The sequence below is a fragment of the Marmota flaviventris genome, chromosome 6, assembly GCF_047511675.1.
Source record: "Marmota flaviventris isolate mMarFla1 chromosome 6, mMarFla1.hap1, whole genome shotgun sequence".
Classification (NCBI taxonomy): domain Eukaryota; kingdom Metazoa; phylum Chordata; class Mammalia; order Rodentia; family Sciuridae; genus Marmota; species Marmota flaviventris.
The window spans coordinates 71,860,957-71,879,236 of record NC_092503.1 but is presented as its reverse complement, the minus strand read 5'-3'; the positions used below and the strand labels follow the sequence as shown (position 1 = coordinate 71,879,236).

At 35.6% G+C, this 18,280-nt stretch overlaps 1 protein-coding gene across 2 annotated transcripts in view; it reads right to left on the bottom strand.

Moving 5' to 3' along the window:
• Positions 1–18,280, bottom strand: part of Mdn1 (midasin AAA ATPase 1) — a 148,117-nt gene that overhangs the window by 41,106 nt on the left and 88,731 nt on the right. For both annotated transcript variants that reach the window (XM_071613216.1, XM_071613217.1), the window contains exons 47-62: positions 17,887–18,035; positions 17,155–17,366; positions 16,597–16,817; positions 15,323–15,436; positions 13,653–13,785; positions 12,919–13,034; positions 11,850–11,983; positions 7,063–7,220; positions 6,758–6,878; positions 6,174–6,384; positions 5,590–5,821; positions 5,151–5,274; positions 4,439–4,609; positions 2,099–2,313; positions 1,331–1,718; positions 459–568 (exon numbers count right to left, since the gene is read on the bottom strand). In XM_071613216.1, the coding sequence (XP_071469317.1) occupies positions 459–568; positions 1,331–1,718; positions 2,099–2,313; positions 4,439–4,609; positions 5,151–5,274; positions 5,590–5,821; positions 6,174–6,384; positions 6,758–6,878; positions 7,063–7,220; positions 11,850–11,983; positions 12,919–13,034; positions 13,653–13,785; positions 15,323–15,436; positions 16,597–16,817; positions 17,155–17,366; positions 17,887–18,035 (2,809 nt within the window). The remainder of the gene's footprint in view (positions 1–458; positions 569–1,330; positions 1,719–2,098; positions 2,314–4,438; positions 4,610–5,150; positions 5,275–5,589; positions 5,822–6,173; positions 6,385–6,757; positions 6,879–7,062; positions 7,221–11,849; positions 11,984–12,918; positions 13,035–13,652; positions 13,786–15,322; positions 15,437–16,596; positions 16,818–17,154; positions 17,367–17,886; positions 18,036–18,280) is intronic.

Here is an 18,280-nt window from a genome sequence, read left to right as displayed (position 1 = left end):
GCATATCTCATCCAAAGGAGGTACAACAAGTATCTCTCTTTTGTGGACATGGACACTGAGGCGTAATGGCATTTAGTGAGCTACCCTATTGTCTATAGTCAAAGGAAGGTCAGGAAAAGACTGGGACTCTAAGCTAAGGGAACAGATCTGTAGCCAAGAAAAGCAAAGAAATAAAGTGCACATCATTTGCATCCAACTTGTTCCATGTTGAGGAGTAGCTCTGGCTTCAACCATCTTGATCCCACGTAAATCCACACCTTGAATGTCTTTCCCCTCCTTTTAGAACATATCGTTTTCTTGATTATAATGAAGGATTTGGGACCTAATTGCTAACATAGCTCAAAGATGTGCATCAATTCACTAACACTATAATATTACTACAAAGGTCAGCCTTATAATGTCTTTTTTAAAAGTAGAGACAGTAATCTCTAACACAAATAATCACTTTGCTGACTTACCTGATGTGAGGATGAGAATAATTGATAATTACTTCATTTTCCAGGTCTCTTCCAGTTTGTAACTGAGATGATAAGTTCCGGGTCTTCCATTCACACTGTAGCTGGTGTAACTAAAGGAAAAGAGAAAATAGTCTGGTGTGTCCCACTGATGACCATGCACAAGAAAACAATGCCCCAGGAGTGTACAGCAACAGGATAGAAGGAATTTGGATTCCTGAATGACCTAAGGATAGGTGGCTCTGCTTCACTAAACTAGACCATTTACCTCAGAGTTATTAGGCAGAAGAAACTTTCATGCCACTAAATCTGAGTCTTTTTACAGCAGCTTAGCCTTCACCCCAACTAATATAACATTCCTTCCTCATCATACAGTACTAGTATGTCGTTATCTTAATGTATTCAATTCTTGACTTTGTTTGGAAGTTCAAATAACAAGAGATACTACATTATTTGATTCCTGAGTTTTATATAACAAACACCAAAACTTCAGAAATCCTAGGTTATATGGGTACTACATCCTACCTAAAGAAGTAATTTGAACCCAAATATCCAAAACCTAGCTCAGAGTCTGGATAGTGAGGAATTCCACTATTTCTCTGACAATGCCTCAGGTTGCCCTCTGCTTACTGCATCTATTGGAAGATGTATCAGAACCTTAGGAAGGTGCCCTCTCAGAGTCTAAGTCTATCTAGAGGAACTCTCAAAGCAGCAGCAGCAGTCTTAAAACAGACTCATTGGAAGTCATAGGCAGTTCACACAAAATGAGATCTTTGATCATCTCATTAGCCAAAAGGGAGTAAAAGGAATAACACCCTAAGCAAATCCAATGCATCAGAAACTGAGCACATATTCCAAACTCTTGCCTCTCATACCTCTTCCTTGGCATACTTGAGCTTGCATTCCCTCTTCACTGCAGGGTCAAAGCGTGCCTGAGGAAGCCAGGTCTGAATCTGGAGCAAGCCAAGGCTCACCCAGAGGGTCCCACGCTGGGCTGGTTCAGGCAGGTTTCTCTTATTCTCCCCTTCCCCAAAAAAGTGGTGCAGGGAGGTGAGAAACAGGCAGAGTAGTTCCTTGGGCAGTGCCTCCTGACCAGCCATATCCCCAAGAGTCTGGATCACATAGTGGAAGGCCTGGCTGTCTCTAAGCAGCAGTTGCTCACAGTTCTGTACGTACTCCTGCTGCTGGGGTTCTGGGAGCAGCTCTGCTAAGCCCGCTAGGTGTCGGCACAGCACTAGTCCCTGGAGCTGGGAGTCTGTGTGTCTGTTGGGACAACAAGGAAACACTTAAGGAATTGCTGAATCAAATAGGATCACTTTTTACACACTCTCATTCTTCCAAGAAATTTTAACTGCATACTGCACAGTCAACATTCAACAAGATGAACTTCAGTTCTCATATAATCTTTCTGTGATTTTTTTCTAAGCACCATCTTCCTGATCATAATATGCATTTAAAAAAAAAAAAAAAAAGGACCAGACAGCTCATGATGGCGTTGTCATGGACTGAGAACATGCTGACCCACTCAGCAAACACCCTCACTTTCACACACCAAAGCCAGCCATGTCAGAAGCAATTCTGACTGAGTCCCTGTTAGAGAACATTCATGAGCTTCATAAACTGCTCCCAGGGACAAGGAATACCTGAATTCTGCTATTAAAGGGACAGCCATGTTGGTCCAAAGCAATGAGTTGATGTCCCGTAGCTGCTGGGCTCTTTCAACCCACTCTCCCAGTGTGACATGTGAAGAGGACAGGACTGGGAGACCACTCACATCCCAGGAAATTGCTCTGCAGCTGTTAGTCAAGACTTCAAAGCAGCACTTGGAGAATGTGGCTCTACAGAGACTGCCAGGGCCCTGAAGGATAAGAAAAAAACAGTATCTTTCAGAAATCAACTAAAACAATTTCAACAAGCAGCACTTGGGACACCTTCAAGGAGGAAACAGAGTAAGGAGGTTCAAGTTGTTCAGAACAGTCACAGATGGGACAGGAAGAACAGGAAGGAGTGAGCTATTAGTAGCCTTAAAGGAATGTGGACTGCATTCTCTCAGAAATGAGCAATGAGTGCTGTAGTACTATACCAGAAAACCCCAAAACCGGGAAATCAGGGAGACCATTCTTGTAATAGACAGGGAGATGAGAGTTGGAGGCAGGGAAAGGAGTTGCAAGGCCAATCTAAGAGCCAGACATAAAGTCTGTCAAGCATGCATTCACTGGACTATTAATCTGAGACTCAGTAATAGCTGCCCACAGTAAAGAGTCAGGTGGTCAAAAACATAAGATAGAAAATAGGAAACACAGTGTACTTCATGCAACTCCTAGGGATCCATACGGTTTGTTACTTAAGGCTGTAAGAGATGTTTTACAATGATGATAATAATTATGATAAAAGCAATAGAATAGAGCTCAACAATAATTCTGTGAGTATTTGTGGGATTAAGGTGTATAATAAAGGTGGCTTTTCAAATGAGAATGGAAAGGATTAATCAAAAATAGTGTTTATAAAGTGATTTTAGATCTATTACTTGTATAAAAGAAAAAACTTGCCTCCCTTTTGAACAAAAGATAAACAGATAATGAATTTAAACACAAAAAACAAAAACACTGGAAAAAATATGGGGAGACTGTTTTTACTGTAGGAATGGTGAAGGAAAATAGTCTTTAAAAAGCATGACAACTAAGCATGAAGACAAGACTGGCATAGTTAAAAAGAAATTATCATTATAACATTATAACATTAATAATTTGAAAGACAACAGAAGACTAGAAATACACTTCAGACCTTATGGAAAAAGGATTAATGTCCATAATATAAAAAGACCTTTAATAATTAAAATGATACTGAACAATCCAATATTTAAAAAACTGGACAATGAATATGACTAAAAAGTTGGTAGAATAAAAAGGATCAATAAATGTAAAAAGATGTTCAATCTTAATAATTATCTAAGAGGTATAAATTCAAATAAGGGTTTTAAATTGTAGAATTGGCAATAATTAGACATGTTGATTACACCTAGCATGGTAAGCATGTGGGAAACAGGCCCTCCAACAGATCAGAAGTGAAACTGTATTCTGGTCCTGAACCTTCTATGGTGGCCCAGAGCTCCAAAACTTCTGTTTTAGTCAGTTCCTTGCATGTTTACAAAGTAAAAAAAAGTAAAGCACCTCCTCAGAAAGCCTAAAAAGAGCTATCTGTATATATTAGGCATATATTATTTGTTTTTTTAATATGTAATCACACTGACCATGGGTTAAAACCTAATTCCAAAAAATCACCCACAGAAATATTCAAGACAAATGCCAGATTATACAAGGATAGTAAATGTAGCTAGGCTTGTTAAAAGAGGAAGAAGAAAACAAACCTCAAAACTTATCAAAAGAAAAGTGATTAAATAAATTGTGGCACATCAATACAATGAACTAATGTAACCTGGAATGACAAACACATTTCCATGACACATTTGTGAACAAATAAAGTATTATTTTTGTTCATATAAATAATACTATTTATTCTCGATGTGGCAGCATATGTTTATAATCCCAGTTACTTGGGAGACTAAGATGGGGACGATCTCTTGAGCTCACAAATCCAAGACCAGCCTGGAAAACATAGCAATACCTCATCTTAAAGAAAAGCAAAAAAAAAAAGCATGAGTAAATAAACAGAGATACAGATTAGAGTGGTTATTTCTAATAAATTAAATGAACATACAAACATTTCTGTGGTTAAAATGTTTTATAATTTTAAGAAATGAAGACTTTTTAAAGGAAATCTTTATGGCTTTAACTCAATTAAAAAAATCATTTAAGATGAAGAATACATTTTTTGACAACACACTTTTTTAGCATCATGAAGAAAACAAAGTATCAAAATCACCTATTTATAGTCAACTATTTTATTCTAGGAATAAATGATTACTAACAGAGTTATTGGGAATTTTTTTTTAACCTACTACCATCAGTTTTATGCCAACAAACCTTTAATGTAGAGTCCAAAAGGGACTTGGGCATCTCCCTCTGCTGCATATTGGGCAGAGGGTTCCATGTTAGCCAGTACTCTGGATTTGTGGTCACAGTACTGCTCCAGAAAGACATAAATGTGGAATTAAATAACTCAGACCACAAACAAGTAATTTCTTCAGCAGATCCCTAGAGATAAAGGAATAAAAAAATTTATGAGAATGATTCCATAAATTATGGTCTTTGTTGTTTAAGATCTATCTAAAACTAACATGGATTTAAAGATATTATCTTAATTTTCCTAATTCTCTGCCACCTTGGTCATCTTGGTGGAGTCATATACCTTGTTTGTAAGTTTAATCACACTAAGTAAAATCTGTTTTTATAAGGCTGCACGAGGAAGTATAAGCAAAGCAGATTGCACAATTGTAACATTATCAAAATAAATAAATGTTCTTATAATGTATTTTTGAGAAAATGCTTTTCACCTCACTTAACTGGAACCCAAACGAATACTGCTGTGATAAAAACTGTACAATGCCATTGTAATTACTGCAAAAGAAAATTCAAAATTCTCCTACATTAAGAGGTAATTCAGATAAGCCTGGGTATTGCAACATGGAATTTTTTTATTAAATGCACAAAATTGTTCTACAACCAATCTGCCACAGAAAATTTAATCACATAGTGTGAAAAGAGGCTTATTTCCCTTTCTGATTTTGGTTTTTACCTTCTGATGATGCAGTAAAGACCACAGGTCTCGAAGCTCTTGAGGAGCAACTGGTGTGTGCTGAAGACAAAATGTGATGTGATGTCTTATCTCCTCTATCAGAGGTTGCTGATTTTTGCTGAACCTGTTCCAAAATACACAGTGAGAGGCTTGGGTTTGGACTGTCAGTAAACTACTAGAGAATTTATATGTGAGGGAAGATGAAACACACAAAACTTAGGGTACATTTATTTAAAAATAAGCAACTCTACTGGAAAAAAATTCTAGTAACTTTTAGGGGAGAAGCTGAAATAAAGAATCTTTAATAAGATCTGGCTTTCAAAAATAGCAAGTGACCTTCCTGTGCCTCAGCAGCTATACCTCCTTATGTCTGTGCTTTGTTTACAATACAGGAAACACAAAAAAATCTATCAAGAAAATAACTGAAAGAATGGCATACCTTCTCAAATAAGCCTGTGTCATAAAATCAGCTGTCACTTTGTACTGCCAAAGCATAGCCAAGTATTCCATTGCAGGCCATAATTGAACACTCCTGGTGAGTTGAATTAAAGAGGTAAAGTCTGGCTGGGGTGCAAAGGAAGCTTCACCATGCTTTTTCTCCGGAAAACCAAGTGAAAGTCCTTTGGCCTTGAGTTCTAAACACTGAGCACTCACAAGATTCTTCAACTCATCTTCAATTCAGATAAAAAAGAAATGTTGTATTAGAGAAGAGATGGTTAAGAGTTCAGGGTCTAGATTCCCAACAGTTGGCAAAGTGACTATGAGTTTAACATGAGTTAATCAGAGTTAGGCTGCTTAACCTAAGCTCCAAGTTTCTCATTTGTTAAATGATATTAATTTCTGCAAAATTCTAATGAATGGAGTTAAACAATGTATGTAAATTTTAGCTCAATGACTGACATTTATTTAATGGTATTTACACTATACCAAAGTGGGGAAAAATCTAAGGCAAAAACTTAATGGCAGCAGGTAAGAGGATATGCTCAGAGTGTTGACGGTCATTCAAATACCAGAATATATTACCTAGATTGACATCTTCTAGAATATTAGCTCTGAGGATCAATCCCCAGGCCTGCAGGAGACTTTTCTTTAATGTCCACTCAGAAGCAACCACTTGGAGACGACTGAAATCTTCCTGCCATCCACTCTCCCCAACGATAGGCATCTGCTCTCTGATGGCAAGGGCTCTGTTGAGGATTCTCAACTGTGAAAAACACTCTACCACTAGCTTGTCCTGAAACAATAAAACCCAGGAGAGCCTATTAGAGAGCTGAACTATGTTGTTTTTTTTTTTTTTCAGCACCCTAGATTTTTAGAAAAAAAAAAAAAAATTTAAGATTTTTTTTTTCATGCTTCTAGAAAACACAGGGTTTCTTTATTCATATTGCTCTGGAGAGATTCTAGAGTAATAAAGTTAGAGCTCTACCCAGCCTTAGCCTCAGGAATAAGTAAAATGATAAAATTTAACAAATACATTAGCAGCATTCATTGAACAGTTATGAATTAAGCTTTGCAGTAAGGATGAGTCTGGCTGAATGCCAGATCCCACGTGCCAGAGTTTTAGAAGAACTTGATTCTTTTAATTTACTATATGTTTCCAGGTATACCTTGAAAGGAAATGGTCGTCCCAGGAACTTCTGCAACCTCTTTATACCAATGAAGCCACCAGTTGGGCTACCAAGACAATTTTGAATATGTTCTGACACGGTCTGAACCTCTTTGTAATATCTTTAAAGGAGAAAAAGAGCAGAAGGGAAATAAGGAGGAAATGCTGGATAGGAAAAGAAGTCATTTACATTCAATATTTTCTACAGTATGCCAACAGAATAAACCAAAATTAAATAAGAAATAGCAGTTTTAATTCTAAACCCTCTTATCTTTACAAATATTATTCCCTAAATATGAGTCTTACTTGTCTTCATGATTCATCAGGCGTTGGGGGATTTGATGGACTAAATGTTTTAAAACCCAGTGCCAATGGAGAGCAAGCAAAGCCAGACCTGGAGCATCCACTTTTACTGTGTCAGCCACAGTCCAAAACCGGTCCCGCCATCTTAAAGAATCTAAGATCTAAAAACAAAATAAGCCAAGACTACTCACAGACATCTCTTGAAAGGACTCAACTCAACTTACATACACAAGAGGTTTAAAGGTAGACTACAAAATTTGTTAAGAAAATTAAGGCAGACAAAACAAAAGCCTTTTTTTTCTTTGTACTTCAAGTACAAAGAATGAAATTATTGGGTCATATAGTAAACTGTATATATCATTTCATGAGAAATTGACAAATGCAACACAAAGCAGCTGTTTTGTATTACAACCAGCAGAGAAGAGTCCCAGTTGTTCCAGTTCCTTCTCAGTCACTAATTGCCAATCACTAGCTATTGTTAATGATTTTAATTTGAGCTATTTTGATGAGTGAAAACTTACTGCAGTTTTAATTTATATTCCTTTGATAACTGCTGATATAATAATTTTTCAAGTTCTTACTAGGCATTTATATATCTTTGGAGAAGCATCTATTCAAATCTGTTCATTGTAAAAATTGGGTTGTCTTATTATTATTAGCTATCTTACATAATTCATGTATTTTGTAAACAATTTCACAGATTTTTCTTAGAAGTACTGATGAATGTAAATTTTGAATGTTGACAAAATCTAATTCATTAGTTTATTTTTTCTTCTATGAAGATTCTAAGAAATCTTTGCTTATCCTTAAATTGTAAAGGTTTTCTCTTAATTGTTCATAGTTTTAGTTTTTTTATTAAAAGGCCTCATTCTATTTTGTGTGTGGGGTCCTGCGGATGAAACCCAGTGGCATTCCACCTTTGAGCTTATACCCTTCATCCTTTATTTTGAGAAAGAGACTACGCGTTGCCCAGACTGGGCTCAAACTTCTGTTTATCTTGCATTGCTTCCAAGTCACTGGGATTATAGGCATGTGAACCATCCAGCTTAGGTTGAGGTAACTTGTATGTAATAATGAGGTAGGGGGAGAAGCTTATTCTTACTTTATGTGGACATCTAATTCCATCACTATTTGTTGAAGAGAATGTTTTTCCTCTATTAAATTACCTTTTCATATTGGCAAAATAAAAGAAAATAGACCACATACATGGAAGCACATTTGTGAATTCTGTTTTGTTTCAGTGGTCTACATGCCTATTCTTGGACTATACCATACCATTTTCATTAATGTAGCTTTGTAATACAAATCATGTAACTGAGTCTCCAGCAATGCTATTTATACTAGTCTCTAGTGATTATCTTTATGAGCTCTTTCAGGTCAAAGCTATGTTATAATAATATGTTATTCACTTATTTTTTTCAGAATTGACATTTAAATTAATTGTATACAAAAAGGACAAACTATGATTGGGTATTTGGCAAAATTATGGTGAGTATAAATGAACAGAATCTGTCACTTCAAGAAAAATATTTGAGAGTATAGTTATCTCTCAGTATACTTGGGGGAAAATAATGCTCAAAATATAATACATGTGGTATATTTCCCTAAAACCTAAACACATTCTCCTGCATACTTGAAGTAATTATCCAAATTATTTATAATACCTAATACAATGTAATTACCATGCAAATAGTTGCTACATTATGTTTATTAGGCGATACTGCCAAGGAAAAAAGTCTACATATGTTTAGTAGAGTTGCAATTAAAACAATTTTTTTCAACCTGAAGTTGGTAGAATCTGAGGATATGGAATCCACAGATACTGATAGACCTAGCCTGATTTTCTCTTAAAATTGGGAGCCATCTTGCCACAAAGCCATGAAAAGATAATTTTGGTTTTACTATAAATTACTGCAAATTCTGAACTAGCTTGGAATGCCTGCCCGGGCCTTGAACTCACCCATGCCTGGTTCTCTCTGACCAGATAGCAGCCCTCTCTTAAACTTTAGTGACACCTCATAAATCTTGGCCTTCCCTGGCCAGATAACAGCCCTCTCTGAGGCTCTAATGACCTTCATAAATTTTGATGTCAGGGCCAGCAAAAATGTAAACTAGCCTTTGTGTTATCCTCCTCAGAGTTTTGTTATCCAAATCCAAAGTGCAAACTAAATAATGGATTATCACGCATGACAAGTTCTGCAAATATGTTTTTCAGGTTTCAAATGGTCACAGTGTAAGTGACCATGACAAACTTTTTGTCAATTTGTGGTGTGCTATCCAAGAATATTCATTATTATAGGAAATAGATATTAAAAGTATTCTTTCCCTTTCCAAGCTCTTAACTATGGGAGGCCAGTTTTTCTTTACAAACTTAAACCCAAACAACATTCTACAAGACATTGAATGCAGAAGCAGATGTAAAAAATCCAGATTTCTTATCCTAAGACAGACAGAAAAAGACTTGGAAAAATGTCAACCAGTTCCACTCTTCTCACTAATTTTTATTTTCAAAAACAGCTCTGTTTGGACTGAGGTTGTAGCTCAGTGGTGGAGAGCTTTTCTCTCACATGTGAGGCACGGGGTTCCATCCTGAGCACCACATAAAAATAAACAAAATAAAGATATTGTGTCTGGGGGCTGGAGTTGTGGCTCAGTGGCAGAGTGCTCGCCTAGTACATGCAAGGCCCTGGGTTCGATCTTCAGCATCATATAAAAATAAATTAATAAAACAAAGTTATTGTCCATGTACAACTAAAATTTTTTTTTAAGATATTGTGTCTATCTATAACTAATTTTTTAAATTTTATTTATATGAGATAGTATGCTGTTTTTAAGTCCTTTGGGTATAGACTGAGGAGAGGGATAGCTGGGTCAAATGGTGGTTCCATTCCCAATTTTCCAAGCAATTTCCATACTGCTTTCCATGTTGGCTACACCAATTTGCAGTCCCACCAGCAGTGTATGAGTGTACCTTTTTCCCCACATCCTCGCCAACACTTATTGTTGTTTGTCTTCACAATAGCTGCCATTCTGACTGGAGTGACATGAAATCTTAGAGTGGTTTGATTTGTATTTCTCTAATTGCTAGCGATGATGAACATTTTTTCATTATTTGTTGATTGATTGTACCTCATCTTCTGAGAGGTGTCTGTTCAGTTCCTTGGCCCATTTATTGATTGGGTTATTTGGATTTTTGGTGTTTAGCTTTTTGAGTTCTTTATATACCCTAGTGATTAGTGCTCTATCTGATGTGTGAGGGGTAAAGATATGCTCCCAAGATGTAGGCTCTCTATTCACCTCACAGATTGTTTTCTTTGCTGAGAAGAACCTTTTTAGTTTGAGTCCATCCCATTTATTGATTCTTGATTTTAATTCTTGCACCATAGGAGTCTTAAGGAAGTTAGGGCCTAATCCCACATGATGGAGATTAGGGCCTACTTTTTCTTCTATTAGACGCAGGGTCTCTGGTTGTATTTCTAAGTCCTTGATCCATTTTAAATTTGTGCATGGTGAGAGAGAGGGGTTTAATTTCATTTTGTTGCATATACATTTCCAGTTTTCCCAGCACTGTTGAAGAGGCTATCTTTTCTTCAATGTATGTTCTTACCACCTTTGTCTAATATAAGATAACTATAATTATGTTGGTTAGTCTCTGTGTCCTCTATTCTGTATCATTGGTCTACCAGACTGTTTTGGTGCCAATACCATGCTGTTTTTGTTACTATTGCTCTGTAGTATAGTTTGAAGTCTGGTATTGTGTTACCACCTGCTTCACTCTTCCTGCTAAGTATTGCTCTAGCTATTCTGGGTCTCTTATTTTTCCAGATGAATTTCATGATTGCTTTTTTTATTTCTATAAGGAATGTCATTGGAATTTTGATCGGAATTGCATTAAATCTGTATAGTGCTTTTGGAAGTATGGTCATTTTGATAATATTAATTCTGCCTATCCAAGATAAAAAATATTTTTTTAAAAATTTGTGTTTTTACTAAAATCAGTCACATTAACATAAAATGGGGTTACTGTATTTTTAAGCAAAGTTATGAATTTTGTTGTTTCTCAGTTTTAGTTCAAAATACGACAGATGTAATGACATAAATAAAATTCTCTGTGGTCTTTAAGAACTTTTCAGATTATAAAGGGACCTCAAGCCTAAAAATTTTAAGACCTGCTATTCTATAAGACTTCCTAGAATAATCTGGAATCAAAATTCCATTTAGCCCATATTTGGCAATGTCTTTTCCTTTCTCCACTAAAAAAAACTTAATTAAATTAAAATCTGTTAAAATCCAAATGTCCATCAATAAGTGAATAGATGAATAAATTATACATTGACAAAGACAGTATCAACAATAACAAGAAATGATGAAATCATATGGGTGCATCTCAAAATGAACTATCCAGACAAAAAGAACATATATGGCACAATTACAGCCAACGAAAATGCACCTGATCTATAAAAGAAATCATATCAATGACCACATAATTGGGTATAGGCAAAAACAAAGGAAGAATAAACAAAAAGGACATGAGAAAATTTTTACATATGTGGCAAATGTTTACTATGTTGATTGTGATAATGGTTTCATAAGTATACCCAACATATGTCAATTATACCTCCATAAAGCTTTAAAATATATGGCTGCATAAATAATACTATTAACAACAGTTAGATCTCTCAAATAATATTTGACATACAAAAGAAACTAAAGTTAGTTTGGTCTCTTAAAAAAAAATCTTTGTGCCAACACAAATATTATTTAAAATAAAAACAGATATAATGCCTCACCTCAATGATATTGGCATCAGACACCACACCTTGGGGGGATTGCACCCAGAGCAGGATTACTGCATCACAAAGTTCAAAAAAAGCAGCAAGATTGACCACAATTTCATGGGGCAGGCTGTGATAGCTCTCTGGATCTTGGAGATGACATAAATAAGAATATTCCATCAGGTTTAAATTCATCTCTAGACATTTTCAAAATAAATTGTAATCTAGAATTTAATGTTATTACTAATCCAAAGATCAATTTGGAAAGGTCAAAAATTAAAAGCAAATTCTGTGCCTATTATTAAATTCAACAGATGAGGTATATATGCCTAAAGATAGAAATAATGTTATATTTCATATTATTTAATGGTGCTGGGGATTGAACCCACGTTTCACATATATTAGTCAAGTGCTCTATTATTGAGCTACATCCCTAATCTCATAAATGTCTTAACAGAAAATGGAAATTATAAAGATGCATATTTCATATAAGGATTTAAATACAAAACAAAACCAAGTGTATATAGGTTTAGATGGATAGTTAAGACAGGTATGAAAAGGTACAAATGAATCTACTACTAATAGTAGCTGCTGTAAGGATCAACTTTTTCAATTTTTACACTACCATAGTTTAAATTATTTTTATTGCTTTTTCAATTTACAAAAGTTAAGGAGGAAGGGAAAAAAGTAATCTTATAACCAAATGCCTCTGAATATGATCTTTTATAACCAACAGGCCTACTTTTCAAGTCCTAGTGCAACTGCTAAAGATGTGATCTAAAACATCTCCATGCCTCCCTTTTCTCATTCATAAAGTGAGGACCTACTTACTTCATAGGATTACTATAGAAAGTAAATGAGATCAAGGACATGTAAAGTCTTTAGCTAATAAGCACCTGGCACAGAGTGAGTGCTTAGTAATTGTTAGTCATTACTACTGAGTAAGAGGACATGGCCTGTTTAAAATCAGGACAACAAATCAGAAGTAATCAAAGTAACAGTTGCTGTTCAATATCTTTCAACATTAGCCACATAATACAATCAGATGCTCCACTGAACAACACAAAAGATAAAGTGTTCTTACCTTTATGAAATTCAAAGGACATTCTTAAAACACTATTTCTTAACTTTTTGCCACCAACAGAAATCAAATTTGTTTCAGTAAAAATTCGTTTTTCCCGGTCAAGATAAACAATTGTCCTGGAACAAGATTCAAAATCACAATAATTACTGGTTAAAGGCAGCTTCCAAAGTGCTAGAGCATACCACACTCATGGGTTCACTTTGGGCATCCTCATCAAAATCACAATTGGTAGTGTACTTTCCTGTAATGAACACTACACTTTAAAAAAAAAAATTTGTTACACTGATGGCCAACTACTGGCCAAAAAATTACATGGTAAAAAATATTCGTGGCTGCTACCATAAAAATAAGGAAAGACCAGTTTAAATATAATTATGTAAGTTTACATGTGAGTGTGTACATATATATGCAGGTGCTATGTACATCTCCAACTTCTGAGTATGAGAAATAATGTGGACAGACAGCTAAGGAAAGGACACGTAAGAGAACAAGTAGACAAAAAAGGGAGGAACTGTACAGAATTATAAATATAAACATGGCTATCTATGATGAAAGATTACTTTAAAATAATAAATCCCATTAATGCTAAGATTGAAGGTACTCATTTCTAGCACTTTTATCACTTATTAGGTTCACAAAATAAAACATACAGCTACATTTGACAGAGTCGTATGAAACGTATAATATGTGAGCCAGTGGGATGAACAGAGTCCAGAGCCCGAGGTTTCACCTACTTGTTTGCAACTGATTCTAAAAGGGAAGAGAGCTGCTTGGGCTGGTCCGTTTGTGGATCATAGTCCATTGAATTTCTAATAATGTCCAAAGCCTGTATATTCCACCGGGGGTCCAGAGGGATCACAAAGTCATCTAGTTAAAAAAAAAAAAAAAGAGTTTTATAGTTAAACACCTAGCCTACAAGTTTCAGTTGAATATTTTCTTTGTTTTACTTGGATCACACTGATTATCTGATGGGGAAGAAGTGAAACAGAAATTCTATGGGTTTTAATTCAGGATACTAGAAAGCAACACTCAATAGCTTTTATTCTATTTCCTTTCTGAATGAAAGGAAACACATCTACAATGAAAGGAAAGCACAACATCTACAAGTTCTGAAAATCCATTTCACTATAGGACAGAAAGAAAAATTCTGCAAATTAAAGGTAATCCCTGCAAGAATATAAACATCCTAATAACGAATCCATTTCCTTAGAGCCCACTTACTGGTCTGAAAAGAATTCCTAGGGACAATTACCCAATCTATCACAATTTACCATCAAGACAGAAACAAAAACAAACTTAAATGGCGAAAAATGAGAGTATATTTTGTTATCTGCTTCCAATAAGAAAAGCATCTCAGGATGTTATGCTTCGAACCAATTTCCCACTCAGACATGGTTAACATATCTGTAATACTAGCTACTCAGGAGGCTGAGGCAGGAGGATGGCTTGAGCCCAAGGGTTTGAGACCAGCCTAGGGAACTTAGCAAGACCCCCATCTTTTTTAAAAAAATAAAATCTTTAGAGTCATATGCTGCTTCATAAACCTTTGACTAAGACTTCGTATGTTTTCTCTAAAGTAGCCAACAACAGCAAGACTCTGACTCTTTAGTTGTGAAAACTCAAAAGAAGGAAATAATACACAAATAATGTAACTGTAATTTGAAGGTTGCTAGGCATGACAGTTCGATGGAATAGTTTAAGAACCATCCACTTCATTGTAGACTACCATGAGCATACTGTGAATGGCAAGGTACTTTAAGGACCTCATATTCCAAAGTCCAGTAATATAGACAGTTACACAAGAGAAAAAGAAAATATTAGAGCTAATGTGTTCCAATAGATAAAGAACAGTGTCTGCTGAAAAATGAAACCTGCTGGTGTCCTTTATATCTGAGTTCCTGAAGACTTCTATACTTGGAAAGCCATGATTTAGTTCAGTCATAATACGACCATAGTTTTCTCTATTATGTGATTTCTTCCAAATATATTCATTGTCTTCAGTGTGCATAAGGTAATTGGTTTAGCACAAAAATATCACACATATTTTTCCCAAAACAAATGGCTAATGGTAATATTTAAGTCAACAAATGAAAATGCAAGTATAAAAAATTAAATTTGCTTTTCTTTATTAATGTTTATGCTCTGTAAACTTTATCTTATTCTGTTTCAAAACTAAAAGTAAGTTTGTTCTCTTATTTGTTATTCTTAAAAAATAGTCATCTTGAATACTTTCCAGTACACTGTATATCATTTTCCTTCAGATAATGGAAGGTTTATATCTAGATATCCTGAACCTCCAAAAAATACTCCTAGAATGTAGATGTGATGGGTGTCTTCCCTATAAACTCAAAAGCCCAAGTTTCTAAAACAGTGGCAAGAGCTAAAATCAAAAGCAGGTGCAAACCTGTTATATTTGCTTGTAATAGTTTGAAGATATTCCTGACCCCAGCTGAGAGAGAATTTGAGTAAAAATTCCTAAGAGATGCAGCACTGGCTTCCAAATTAATTTGTATTGACTCTGTGGAGAAAGAAGAAGCAATGTTAGACTCTAAAGCATTGCTATCCAACTAAACTTTCTGCAATGATTTAAGTGTTCCATATTTGTCACCTCTGAGCACTTGAAATGTGGCTAGTGCAACTAAGACTTAGATTTTATTTAATTTCAATTCTTTTATATTTGTTTATATGACAGTAGCTCTCTGACTGGTGGCTATCATAGAAGACAATGCAGATAAGAATACTTATATAAATTCTCTTTACACATACTTAAGATTACCATGTGTCACATGATAAAAGACAGTCAGTGGCTTACCTACAAGTTCTCTTGGAGTAGAAACGTTCATGTAAACTAGGTAATTTAGTCAACAACTTCTATTAACAAATTTAATGTCCTTTATAACTTAAATAATGTTATTATTGCTTTTTTTTTTTTCCCTCTCTGAATAAAGTACCAAGAAAGTCAGTGTGACAGCTTGGAGCATTGGTATTAAAATGAAATTACAACCATATGTACTTTAAGGAGAAATGAGCTGATCAAAAACAATACCATTCCCAGACAGAATGGCTGTACCCCAGTAGTACAGTAAAAAAGCAAATGTTCAAAACTAAAAAGTAACATAATATAGTACATTGTTTTTTGAATTTGATGAATCTGGAGTACTAAGAATTACACTGGAACAATCATTTATCATGTGAAACATTCAGGGACAGAATTGCTCCTAGCCGTGTGTGGTGGTATACCCCTATGACCACAGCATCTGGGAAGATGAGGCAAGAGGACAAGTTCAAGATCTGTCTCAGCAATTTAGTGACACCTGTTTCAAAATTTAAAAAATAGGGTCTGGGGATATAGCTTAGTTGGCAGAGTGCTTGCGTCACAGGCACAAGGCCCTGAGTTTGATCCCTAGCACCACAAAAATAAATAAAAACAAAAAGGACTGGGGATGCACTTCAGTGGTAATGCACCTTTGGGTTTAATCCTCTCAATACCAAAAAAAAAAGACTTGCTTTTAAATTGAACAACCATATAAATAATAATACTCTGTCACAAACCTCTTGCTACAAGAACTCTCAGTTGTAATTTTGCAAACATAGTCATAGAATAACATAGCTGCTGAGGCATTTAAACAAGATTAAGTGAGTGCATATAAATAGTGCAAATTAAGCTTTTCTACTCACCAAGCCCCTGTGGTATGTTCTTGGCTAAATGATAAAGCCATTTAACTCTGAGCATCCAATCCTGATTTGTTGCTCTTTCTATGAGCAGTTTAACAGCCATGGCCAAAACATCTGGTTCATCGATCCAATATGTTTCCACCTCTACTGCATTGAATTTCAGGTTCTCAGGGTTGGAAGACTGCATTATTTTCTCTAAGTCTTGCAAGGTAAGAGGCTGACTCCTGAAATTCATTGAAATGAGACAAAGTTAATAGTAGAACAACCTTTTATTTCACATTTCAAAGAACCATGAAAACTAATTTGCAAATATTGTAGCAAAGAGGAAAAAATGATGATTCCCCACACAAGGATAATTAAAACATGAACGTACATACACACAACCTTAAAAAATAATAAATGGGGAGGGATACTAAAATAAGCAATAAACAATAAAAATGATAGCTGGATAAATAAATGGCTACATAATATAGGTTGAATATATTGTGTTCTGACCATTACAAGCAAAAGCAAAAATCATTTCAGAAACAAGGAGGCACACAAGCTGTGGGCTCCACTGACCTCACCCAGCTGCTGGTTTTCATGCTCATCCTGTTGAGACAGTATGCTAGGATCTGTCCATCCCTTCGGACAATAGAGAGATGAGAATCTTCGGTAGCAAAGAGAGCTGAGGGCACAGAATCTGGCCACAGTCCCGTGGCAAGAATTGAGTTTCCCCAGGTTTCCCGTGCTCGCAGAGAAGAAACACATTTTTCCAGTAAAGCCTGCACGAGCTGGCAAGAGATAAAACACAGAGGCTAGGGTTCTGGTTCAGTGGTAGAACACCTACCTGGCATGCGTGAGGCACTGGGTTTGATCCTCAGCACCATATAAAATTAATAAATACAATAAAGGTATTGTGTCTATCTATAATTGAGAGAGAGAGAGAGAGAGAACACACAAGGTACAAAGGCCCCACAGGTAAGTGCTGTTACCAAAAACGTTAGCAGACAAATGTAGGAGTTCTTGGAGTCCACATGACCCTCTCCCAATAACTCTTAGATACATTCTTCAACATTCAATACCAGAAGTTAAATTTAAATTCTACTTTTGATGATAGATGTTTCTTGAAAGGAATATTTATATTTAAGCTATCTTCCAGAAAGTACCTGGACACCAAATCTTCACTAGAGAAAAACTGCAGAGGTCAATTCTCTTACATTGTTAAAGTTGCCATCTATAAGAATAATTTCCCCCTACTCAATAGTACAGTGTATTACAACTTTGAAAGCTGTCCAAAACATTTCACAGTACCTTCTGGTTTGCTGCTGAATGCTGGGAGACAACATATACTTCCCGGCATGCTTCAAAAAAGGCTCTGTCTAAACTCAGCCCTCGCTGCAGGTACTGGACAATGAGTATGGCTGTCTGAATTAGAGTAGACACAGAAGATGCTGGAGAACCTATAAAAGGGAAAATATTGCCATCTATGAGCAACAGATTCTTCAAAACCTCTGATGAAAGTGGAAAAATTCTGCTCTCACATCAAACTTCCTATTAGACAACCCCACCCAAGTATTTACTTTAGTAAATAGCCTCTACATAAGCTAGAATCTCCTGAGGGCAGGAATAATAGACTTTTAAGAACATTCAAATTCCTACCTCCTATGTTTCCTCCCTTCCTCTCTTGTTGATTACCTGCAGTATA